The sequence below is a fragment of the Aotus nancymaae genome, unplaced genomic scaffold, assembly GCF_030222135.1.
Source record: "Aotus nancymaae isolate 86718 unplaced genomic scaffold, 86718_ANA_hifiasm-v0.15.2.pri h1tg000064l_0, whole genome shotgun sequence".
Lineage (NCBI taxonomy): Eukaryota > Metazoa > Chordata > Mammalia > Primates > Aotidae > Aotus > Aotus nancymaae.
The window spans coordinates 6,074,114-6,086,552 of NW_026988478.1; the positions used below are offsets into that span (position 1 = coordinate 6,074,114).

The 12,439-nt window shown below is 42.1% G+C and overlaps 1 protein-coding gene across 1 annotated transcript in view; it reads left to right on the plus strand.

The window, feature by feature from the left end:
• Positions 1 to 427: 427 nt before the first annotated feature.
• The window catches only part of LVRN (laeverin), a 69,424-nt gene continuing 57,412 nt past the window's right edge, over positions 428 to 12,439 (plus strand). The window contains exon 1 of the mRNA XM_012448750.2: positions 428 to 1,122. Within this exon, the coding sequence (XP_012304173.1) occupies positions 428 to 1,122 (695 nt within the window). The remainder of the gene's footprint in view (positions 1,123 to 12,439) is intronic.

The window sequence follows — 12,439 nt, forward strand, 5'->3', positions numbered from 1 at the left end:
GTGCTCCGTACCTGTCCGCTTTCCGATAACATCTGAAACTCTACCGAGGCACATCCCTCTTCCAAATATCCACGTTTAAGGTGTCCAGATTCGAGTTTCGTCTGACCTACTCCTCCCCGCGCCGACTCTGGAGGCATCTTCCGTGGGCTCTTTCTCTTCGAACCCCAAGGGGTACGCGCCTGGGTGTGCCAGGTCCGCCTCTTCACTGGCGCTAGCCTGGGGCGGGGTGGGTAGGCTGGGACCTGTGTCTGATTAGCTGGGAGGGGGAAGCCACGGTCCCAACCGCTGTCTGCTGCTCTCCAGTCCTTCCAGGCTCTTCCAAGAGGAAGAGGCACTATACAAGAGAGGAGGGCAGGGGTCCCAGTACTGAATACCCTTGCCGCCGCCGTCTCTGAACTCCCACCTCGCGCCGAACCCGGTCCCTGTCATGGGACCCCCTTCCAGCTCAGGTTTCTACGTGAGCCGTGCGGTGGCCCTGCTGCTGGCGGGGCTGGTAGCCGCCCTCCTGCTGGCTCTGACCATACTCGCCGCCTTTTACGGCCACTGCGCGCGCGTCCCACCGTCGGCGCTGCCTGGACTCGGGGACTCGGAAGCCGAGTGTTCTCCTCCCCGCAGGCAGAAGCCGACCCCGACCCCGACACCCAGCAGTGCAGGCGAGCTAGCGGTGACCACCACCCCGAGAGATGAGCGACCCCCGGGGCCCTGGGACCACCTACGCCTGCCGCCCTGGCTCTTGCCGCTGCACTACGACCTGGAGCTGTGGCCGCTGCTGAGGCCCGACGAGCTTCCGGCGAGGTCTTTGCTTTTCTATGGCCGCGTGAACATCACGGTGCGCTGCACCATGGCCACTGTTCGACTGTTGCTGCACAGCCTCTTCCAGGACTGCGAGGGCGCCGAGGTGCGGGGCCCCCTGTCCCCGGGCACTGGGAACACCACCGTGGGCCGCGTACCAGTGGACAAGGTGTGGTTCGCTCTGGACACTGAATACATGGTGCTGGAGCTCGGTGAGTCCCTGCAACCTGGTAGCAGCTACGAGCTGCAGCTCAGCTTCTCGGGCGTGGTGTTTGAAGACCTCAAGGAGGGACTCTTCTTCAGCGTCTACACCGACCAGGGCGAGCGCAGGTAAGGGGCTGGACAGCCCGGGGCCCCTCTTGGCTCTCCCCTCCCCTCCGCCCCCTCCGTCCCGGTGCAGCCTGCGGATCGAGCTGCCTACCTTATCCAGGTGCGCGTCTGCGGCCTTTTCCAGAGAATCCCCAGCCCATCCCTTGCAATGTTTTCTTCCAAAGCCAGAGTGCGAGCGCCTCCTTCCTCCCTTTTCCTAAGACTTTGCTCCTAATAAAGTGACCCTGGAGACCGCAGTTCTTCCTCTGGCCCGTTTCTAACCCTATTCCTGCTCATCCAGTTTGCTTCTGTTGTTGCCCCTTCTGAGGCCGCTGGTACCCCCCAGCTTATCGTTTTCTTCAGAAAGCACCTTTCCTCTCTAGCCCTAAATTTCTTCACCCCATTCAACAAACCCCTTGGCCCTCAAAGGTTTGTCCTTGGACCAGAGGCAGCTGTAACCTGGGAGCTTGTTAGAAATGCAGAATCTCAGACTCCACGCCCGACCAAGGGAATCGGAATTTCCGTTTTAAGTAGATCTCCTGGAGATTGAGGCGCGCTAAAGTTGGAGACGCGTCTGGCTAAAGTACCCTGCTGGGTTCTGAGGTTCTTCCCTCTCCAAGCCCATCTTCCTGCTTTGTCTCTTTCTCCAGGCACTCTGTAACTGCTGCTCTTACAACAAATATACTCACGTTGGGGCTGTTTGTTCCAGTATCTTTTGATTTTTACTAAGGTTCTCCAAAACTTAGGAATCGCCTTTAAGTCGTCCCCTGCCACTGCTGCTTGGGGTCCGCATCAGCTTTTGCTGGCGAGCAGCTGCATCCCTACCCGCTCCGGGCTCTTAGTCGAGCTCTGCAGAATGTCAAACCCCCGGCACTTTTGGGATTTCTCTGCCATTGAGTGAAGGGGGTGTGGGGGGTACAATAAAGGGATAATAGGAGAATAGGAGACCTACCCTCCGAGTTTGCAAGCCCATATAATGTACATGTGTTCTTTTTACACTCATTTGAGATAGTATCTCCCACACGGAATGTTTCCTGACCCTGCGCAAGAATTGTCTCTTTCCAGACTCAGAAACCACGATACCGTTCTCCAGCGAACACCGGGGAAATGGCTTAAGTGGGAGATAGCAAAATTTAATTTTTTTCCCACCGGCGATCTCTTTCTCCACTCACACACTGGTGGAGCATTTGCGACTACACAACTGCATGTACTTTGTCCTTTATTGTTAGAGAAAATGTTCTCAGATGTTCTCTGAGGGAAAGAATCCCACTACATTACCCCCCAAACCATCTCCTGCACTGCCTTCAAAATTTCAAAGGTTTAAAAATAAGTTTAAAGAGCTACCCTAGTGGATGTGTAATCTGTAACTTTTGTTTTTAAGGGCAGTGTGCTTGGTTTTTCTCTTTAAAAAATACATCAATGCTTGAAAAAATAGTTTTGAAATTTTCTTATTCAGATGATGTGTTACTCAACTTATGTGAACAAGGAATCTTTTGAAATTACTCTGTACGTCAAGGTGCAAAATATTTCAGAAGAAAAAATGGAAACATTTTGCCTACATATCTGACTTTTTTTCTTTTTCTTTTCTTTTCTTTTCTTTCTTTTTTTTTTTTTTTTTTGCTGTAGGTCAGTAAATCTTCCTCTGTTCACCTATCTCTTCCTTGGTCCTGTTTCAGCGGGACTATAGCCCAGACAAGCTTGCAAAGATGGGAAAGGAAAGTCCCTTTCCATTTTTCTGTTGTGATGCTAACTCTAGTGTTAACTAGAAACTATACTTTCAGTACATTAAAATTCAAGCTAGAAGAAATCTTAGATGTTCATAAACCAAGGTAGAGCTCCAAAATTGTGATGTTTTGGAAGAGTTGTTACCCTCTGGGTCTCTGCTTCTGAAACCACAAGGAAAAGACACCTAAGGTTAAGCTTGAAGCAAGGGTCATGGAGAACCTGCAACAGAAGGATGGCTTGTGGTACAGCAGATTCTGGGAGCCCAGCAGGTCTGAGTTTGAACCTGAGCTGTGTGAATTGAGCTAGTCTCTTAACCTCTCTGAATCTGTTTCCTGATTCATGGAGTAGATATAACTGTCAACTATTAAAGTACTGTGAGAATTAAATGGAAAAGGGGAGTACACAGTGATACATACAGCCTGGGTAGTGGAAACTGCTATCCTTAGTTCAGATGATCATTATGATCAGCTTCCTTGTTATCTAAACACAGAACCTGCCAAGTTCCTAGTATATATGAGTCTAAGAAGATTCCCAGAGGAGAAGAAGGAAGAAGCTGAGGGAGTGGGGAGTTATTGCTTAATGGGTATATATTTTAGTTTTGGAAGATGATAAGAGTTCTGGAGATATGTTGACAACCTATCTCCAGAACTTATTCACAATACTAATGTACTTAACACTACTGAACTATACACTTTAAAATGTTAAAGTGGTAAACTTTATGTTATGTGTAATTTACTAGAATTCAGAATTTTTAAAGAGCAAAAATACATTATGTATCAGTGAGTTTAGAATGGGTTTGGAAATTTGTATGTTTTGACAACTGTCTCAGATAATTCTGATACCTAAAATTAGCACCTGATAATTTTGTGTCCTGCACCCAAATCTCATTTTGAATTGTAGTTCCTACAACCCAGTGGGAGGTAATTGGAACATGGGGGCAGTTTCCCCCGTGCTATTCTCCTGATAGTGAGTAAGTCTCATGAGATCTGATGGTTCTATGATCATCTCGCATTTCCCCTGCTTGCACTCACTCCATCTTGCTGGCCTGTGAAGGAAGTGCCTTTCTTCCCCTTCACCTTCTGCCATGACTGTAAGTTTCCTGAGGCCTTCCCAGCCATGCAGAACTGAGTCAATTAAACCTCTTTTCTTTATAAATTACCCAGTCTTGGATATTTCTTTATAGCAGCATGAGTACAAACTTATACAGTACCTAATACTTTTTTCTTACTTTTTATTTTGAAATAATTATAGATTCACCAGAAGTTGCAAAGATAATGTAGAGAGATCCTGGGTACTCTTCATCTAGTTATCTTACATAATTATAGTACAATTGGTACTATGTATATACATATGTTTTTATGTCATTCATCATATGCATATATTTGTGCAAAAACTACCACAATAAAGATACAGAGCTGTTCCACCTCAAAGATCATCCTCATGCTTCTCCTCTATACTCACTCATACCACTCCCTAATCATCTCTAACCCCTGACAACCACTAATCTGTTCTCTATCTTTGTAATTATGTCATTTTGAGAATGTTCTATAAATGGAATTACATAGCATGTGACTTTTAGAGATTGACTTTTCCGACTCAGCAAAATGCCCCTGGGATCCATCCAAGTTGTAAGCATCAATAGTTTGAGTCCTTTTATTGCTCAGTGCTATTCCATGGTATAGTTTATTTAGTCATTCATCTATTGAGGAGTATTTTGGTTGTTTCCAGTTTTCTGTTATTACATATAAATCTTCTATGAATAATTGTGACAGATTTTTCTCTTTAAGAGGCAGGGTCCCTCTATGTTGCCCAGGCTAGCCTCAAACTTCTGGCCCCATGGGATCCTCCTGCCTTTGCCTTCCAAAGCACTTGTACAGGTTTCCGTGTAAACACAGTGTTTATTTTACTGGGAAAAATGTCCACAAATGTCATTGCTGGTCACGTGGTAGTCTCATGTTTAGTTCTTAGGAAATTACCAAATTGTTTTTCAAAGTGGCTATACCATTTTACACTCCTACCAGCAAGGCATGTGTGATAGAGGTTCTCTGTATCATGGCCATCATTTAGTATTGTCACTATAATTTTGCTGTCCTCATAGGTATAAGGTAATACTCATTGTGGTTTCAATTTGCACATCTCCAATGGCTAATGATGTTAAACATCCTTTTGTGTGCTTATTTACCATCTGTTTGTCATAGTCAGTTAAACGTCTTTTCATGTCTTTTCCAATTTTCTAATAGATTTTATTTTTTAGTGTTGAATTCTGAAAGATCTTTATACATTCTAGATCTAAGTCCTTTGTCAGATATATATGGTTTGCAAATATGTTCTCTCAGCTTGTCTTTTCATCACCTTAAGTTCTTTCAGAAAATACCAGTTTTTAATTTTGATGGAGTCCAATTAATCTATTTTTGGTGGATCATGCTGTTGGTGTCATGCCCGAGAACTCTTCAGCAAGCCCTAGGTTCTGCAGATTTTCTATATTGCCAAAAGTGTTTTACACTGAAATCTATAACCCACTTTGAGATAATTTTTTTAAGATGTCATGTTTAGGTTGAGGTTAATTCTTTTGTCTATGGATACTCACTTTTTCCACCATCATTTGTTAAAAAACTATCTATCCTCCCTCCGTTGAATTGTACCTTTGTCAAAAATCTGTTGGCCACAGTATTACTGGATTCTCTATTCTGTTCCATCAACATTGGTGTTGATTCCTCTGCCAGTACTACAGTCTTGATTACTGTAGCTATATAATAAGTCTTGAAATTGTCTTCATTTTTAGAATTGTTTTAACTATTTTAGTTTCTTTGCCTTTCCCTATATAGTTTACAATTTTCTTATATATAGTTACTAAAAATTTTATTGGAATTTTGATAGGACCTATATTAATCCTTTATGTAAATTTAGGGAGAATTGATAGATTTACTGTCCTTAATCTTCCATTCTATGAAATGGCCATTTATTTAGATTTTTTATTTATTTCATCAGGATTTTTATCATTTTTAGCATACAAATCCTACATATGTTTTGTTAGATTTACACTCAAATATTTAATTTTGTCTGAGAAATAGTAAATGGTATTATATGTTTAATTTTGGTTTTCTATGTGTCTGTTGCTACTATATAGAAATACTGTTTTGTATGTTGAGCTTGTATCCTGTGCTTTTGCTGAAGTCATGAAATCTAGAGCTTTGTGGTTTTTATTTTGTAGAGCCTTTGGAATTGTCTACATAGATCATCATGACATTGACAAATGGAGGCAGTTTTATTTATTCCACTTCAATCTATCTGCCATTTGTTTTATTTTCCTGTCTTACTGTGTTAGCCAAGACTTCCAGCACTATGTTAAATATGAGTGGTAAGAATGAACATTCTTGATTTTTCTCCTCATCTTAGGGGGAAAGTTTTTAGCCTTAACCACTAAGTAAAATATTAAATGTAGGCCGTGCGTGGTGGCTCACTCCTATAATCTCAGCACTTTGGGAGGCTGAGGCGGGTGGATCACGAGGTCAAGAGATCAAGACCATCCTGGTCAACAAGGTGAAACCCTGTCTCTACTAAAAATACAAAAAAAATTAGCTGGGCATGGTGGCACGCGCCTGTAGTCCCCGCTACTCAGGAGGCTGAGGCAGGAGAATTGCCTGAACCCAGGAGGCAGAGGTTGCGGTGAGCCAAGATTGCGCCATTGCATTCCAGCCTGGGTAACAAGAGTGAAACTCCGTCTCAAAAAAAAAAAAAAAAAATTAATGTAGGTTTCTGTATATGTTTCTTTTTTTTATCATATTGAGAAAGTTGTCTTCTATTCATATTTTTTCTGAGAGTTTTTTTTTTGCATGAATGCATGTTGAATTTTTCCAACACTTTTTCTGCATAAATTGATATAATTATGTGATTTTTTTCTTCTTGAGCCTGTTAATATGGGTATTATATTGATTGATTTTTGAAAATAGTGAGCGAGGCTTAGTGCCCCACTTCCCCCTTTTTTTTAAGAGATGAGATCTCACTCTGTCACCTGGGCTGGAGTGCAGGGGCATCATCATAGCTCACTCCAACTCTCAGGCCCAAGTGATCCTCTTGCCTCAGCTTCCTGACTAGCTAGAAGGACAGGCACCTGGCTAGTGTCCCACCCTTTTTGATAAGAGCCCTTGCTATACAGTAGAGGAGAGTAGACAGTCCTTTTAATGCAGGAAGGAAGGTGGGGAAGACAGAGAAAAGAACAAATGGAGAAAGCAAGAGTCTTTACTTTCTACCCTCCTCCTTCTGACAGGGTATGTACCTCAGACAAATTTTTTTTATGAAAGTAATTTTTCAGGAAGTATTCCCAGAAAAAACCAGCTGGAGAATGAGCAAGTGTGACTGAGAAAAGAAGGTGGCCAGGCTGGAATATGCAATTAAACAAAGCTCCATGGAGTAAAGTTCTGTAGAGTGTGAACCACAGCTTAGAATTGAAGGTCTTGGGAGCAAAGGAGCAGGGGAATTTTCCCCCTCCACACTGGGTGTAGCCTGGCCTTGAGACTAAGTTAATTCCCAAGTAGTCTGCTTTTCAGTAATGCAGACAAAGAGATTCCACAGGGAGCCTTGTTCTTCCCTTTATGATCAGTGTGCCTCTGCAGCCAGTGGCTTCTAATTCATAGAATAGTAGATTAAGATAATGGGCCTTAGATACTGAAGGTGGTCCCTGCAATCCATTTGATGCCTAAGGGGATCTAGGATTTTATATATGGGCTGAGGATATTGACTAGAGAGCTATAGAGGGTCTACCATATTTCATATTTTTCTATATAGGTACAGAAGTGGTTCAAAGTAACTGTGCTATGTTGAAAGCTATAAACGTGGTTATCCAAGATGTGACTCCAAAAGAAATTGCAGCCAGGCTCAGAGGACTGGCCATTGAAGTAAGAGCCCAGATGAGGGACCCATGATCAATGGAAACCACTGAGCCTTGACTATTATGAGGGAATGGTTCACAAGTCACAGCATCTGACAAATTCAAAATGTCTTCTCCTTTCAAGGGGTCTCCCAGCAGAGATCTGGCAAGATCACTAAATAGGAACAGCTCTGGTCTGCAGCTCCCAGAGAGATCAATGCAGAAGGCAAGTGATTCATGCACTTCCAACTGAGGTACCCAGGTCATCTCACCGGGACTGGTTAGACAGTGGGTGCAGCCCACAAAGGGCGAGCTGAATCAGGGTAGGGTATTGCCTCACCCAGAATTGCAAGGGGTAAGGTAACTCCCTAGCCTAGCCAAAGGAAGCCTGGAGGGACTGTGCCATGAGGGACGGAGCACCTGAGACCAGATACTACTTTTCCTACAGTCTTTGCAACTTGCAGATAGGAGATTCCCTACTGTGCCTATGCCACCAGGGCTCTGAGTTTCAAGCACAAAACTAGGTGGCCATTTGGGCAGACACCGAGCTACCTGCAGGAGTTTTTTTTTCATACCCCAGTGGTGCCTGGAATGCCAGTGAGACAACTGTTCTCTCCCCTGGAAAGGGAGCTGTAGCCAAAGAGCCTAGTGGTCTAGCTCAGTGTATCCCACCCCCATGGTGCCCAGCAAGACAAGATCCACTGGCTTGAAATTCTAGCTGCCAGCACAGCAGTCTGAAGTTGTCCTGGGACTCTCGAACTTGGTGGGGAAAGGGGCGTCTGCCATTACTGAAGCTTGAGTAGGTGGTTTTCCCCTCACAGTGTAAACAAAGCCGTGGGGAAGTTCCAACTGTATGGAGCCCTCCGCAGCTCAACAAAGCCTCTGTAGACAGACTGCCTGAAGATTCCTCCTCTCTGGGAAGGGCATCTCTGGGAAAAAAGGCAGCAGCCCCAGTCAGGGGCTTATAGTTAAAACTCCCATCTCCCTGAGACAAAGTACCTGGGAAAAGGGGTGGCTGTGGGTGCAACTTCAGCAGACTTGTCTGCCAGCTCTGTGCAGTGGATTTCCCAGCACAGTGTTCAAGCTCTGCTAAGGGTCAGACTGCCTCCTCAAGTGGTTCCCTGACCCCTGTGTCTCCTGACTGGGAGACACCTTTCAGCAGGGGCTGACAGACACCTCATACAGGATAGCTCCAGCTGACATCAGGTGGATGCCCCTTTGGGATGAAGCTTCCAGAGGAAGGAACAGGCAGCAATCTTTGCTGTTCTGCAGCCTCTGCAGCCTCCATACCTGGGCAAACAGGGTATGGAGGAATAGAACTCCAGCAAACTCCAGCAGACCTGCAGCAGAGGAGCCTGACTGTTAGAAGGAAAACTAACAGAAAGAAATAGCATCAACATCAACAAAAAGGATGTCCACTCAGAAACCCCATCTGAAAGTCACCAACATCAAAGACCAAAGGTAGATAAATCCTTGAAGATGGGAAGAAATCAGCACAAAAAGGCTGAAAATTCCAAAAACCAGAACACCTCTTCTCCTCCAAAGGATCACAAATCTTCACCAGCAAGGGGTCAAAACTAAATAGAGAATGAGTTTGACAACTTGGCAGAAGTAGGCTTCAGAAGGTGGGTAACAAACTCCTCTGAGCTAAAGGAGTGTATTCTAACCCAATGCAAGGAAGCTAAGAACCTTGAAAAAAGGTTAGAGAATTGCTAACTAGACTAACTGGTTTAGGGAAGAACATAACTAATCTGGTAGAACTGAAAACACGGCATGAGAATTTTGTGAAGCATACACAAGTATCAATAGCCAAATTGATCAAGTGGAAGAAGGGATATCAGAGATTGATGATCAATTTAATGAAATAAAGCATGAAGACAAGATTAGAGAAAAAAGAATGAAAAGGAACAAATAAAGCCTCCAAGAAATATGGAACCATGTGAAAAGACCAAACCTATGTTTGATTTGTGTACCTGAAAGTGACAGGGAGAATGGAACCAAGTTGGAAAACACTCTTCAGGATATTATCCAGGAGAACTTCCCCAACCAAGATGCGCCAATATTCAAATTCAGGAAATACAGAGAACAACACAAAGATACTCCTCAAGAAGAGCAACCCCAAGACACATAATTGTCAGATTCACCAAGGTTAAAATGAATGAATAAAATGGTAAGAACAGCCAGAAAGAAAGATCGGGTTACCACAATGGGAAGCCCATCAGAACACAGTGGATCTCTCTGCAGAAACCCTACAAGCCAGAAGAGAGGGAGGGCAAATGTTCAACATTCTTAAAGCAAACAATTTTCAACTCAGAATTTCATATCCAGCCAAACTAAGCTTCATAAGTGAAGGAGAAATAAAATCATTTACAGACAAGCAAATGCTGAGAGATTTTGTCACCACCAGGCCTGCCTTACAAGAGCTCCTGAAGGAAGCACTAAACATGGAAAGAAACAACCGGTACTAGCCACTGCAAAAACATACCAAATTGTAAAGACCATAGACACTAGGAAAAAACTGCATCAACTAACAGACAAAATAAACAGCTAGCATCATAATGACAGAATCAAACTCATATATAACAATATTAATCTTAAATGTAAACAGGGTAAATACCCCAATTAAAAGACACAGCTGATTTTTTGAATAGATCAACAAAATAGATAGACCACAAGCCAGACTAATAAAGAAGAAAAGAAGGAAGAATCAAATAGACATGATAAAAAATGATAAAGGGGATATCACCACTGATCCCACAGAAATACAAACTACCATCAGAGAAGACTATAAACACCTCTGTGCAAATAAACTAGAAAATCTAGAAAGAAATAGATAAATTCCTGGATACGTACACCCTCCCAAGACTAAACCAGGAAGAAGTCAAATCCCTGAATTAACAATTTCTAAAATTGAAGCAGTAAGTAATAGCCTACCAACCAAAAAAAAGTCCAGGACCAGACAGATTCACATTTGAATTCTACCAGAGGTACAAAGAGAAGCTGGTACCATTCCATTTTAAACTATTTCAAACAATAGAAAAAGAAGGACTCCCCCTTAACTCATTTTTTGAGGCCAGCATCAGCCTGATACCAAAACCTGGCAGAGACACAACAAAAAAAGAAAATTTGAGGCCAATATTCCTGGTAAACATTGATGTGAAAATCCTCAATTAAATACTGGCAAACTGAATCCCGTTGCGCTTCAAAAAGCTTATCCACCACGATCAAATTGGCTTCATCTCTGGGATGCAAGGCTGGTTCAACATATGCACATCAATAAGCGTAATCCATCACATAAACAGAGCCAATCACAAAAACCACATGATTATCTCAACAGATGCAGAAAAGACCTTCCATAAAATTCAACACCCCTTCATGCTAAAAACTCTCAATAAACTAGGTATTGATGGAACATTTCTCAAAATAATAAGAGCTATTTATGACAAAACTACAGAATGGGGTAATATACCAAATGGGCAAAAGCTGGAAGCATTCCCTTTGAAAACTGGTACAAGACAAGGATGCTCTCTCTTACCACGCCTATTCAATATAGTATTGGAAATTCTGGCCAGGGCAATCAGGCAAGAGAAAGAAATAAAGGGTATTCAAATAGGAAGAGAGAATGTCAAATTGTCTCTGTTTGCAGATGACAGGATTGTGTATTTAGAAAACCCCATCGTCTCAGCCCAAAATCTCCTTAAACTGATAAGCAACTTCAGCCAAGTCTCAGGATACAAAATCAATGTGCAGAAATCACAAACATTCCCATACATCAATAACAGACAGAGAGCCAAATCATGAGTGAACTCTCGTTCGCAATTGCTACAAAGAGAATAAAATACCTAGGAATACAACTTACAAGGGGTGTGTAGATTAATTTGCATTCTCTAGTGTTTTATATGAATAGAATTATACAATATTTACTCTCATTCCTGACTTCTTTCACTCAGTAGAATTACTTTGATAGACATTCTTTTCATGTCTATCAGTTCTTTTGTATTACTGATAGCACTCCATTGTACTGAAAGAACACAACTTATTTATCCAACAAATTACCAAGACATTTGGATTGTTTTCAGTTTTGAGCTGTTACAAATAAAACTTCCAGGAATAATCATGTACAAGTCTTTCTATGAATTCAGTTTTCTTGAGTAAATACCTAGGAGTGGAGTGGTTAGATTATATGAATGTTTAGTGTTTTAAGAAACTGCAAAACTGTTTTGCAAGGAGTTTGGTAGTTTAAAACTCTTATCAACATATGGGAGAATTCTAGTTGTTCCAAATCCTTGCTAACACTTGGTATTGCCAGACTACTTCATTTTAGCCATTCTAATAAATGTATAGTGTTCTTCATTACAGTTTTAATTTGTATTTTCCTAATGACTAATAATGTTGTGCATCATTTCCTGTAACTATTAGTCATTCATCTTTTGTAGCAAAATGTCTGATAAAATCTTCAGTACATTTTTCTTTTGGGCTGTTTATTTTCTTATTGTTGAATTTAGAGAGGATTCTTTCTCAAATGCATGATTTGCAAATAATTTTTCAGTTGTGGCTTGTCTTTGTATTCTTTTAACAGTGTCTTTCAAAGAGCAGAAGTTTTACATTTTAATGAAGTTCAGTTTAACAATATTTCCTTATATATATCAAGCTTTTGGTGCTGTAGCTAAGAAAACATTGTCTATCCCAAGCTCATGCAAATTTTCTTCTATACCTTCTTTCAGAAGTTTTATAGTTAGATGTATG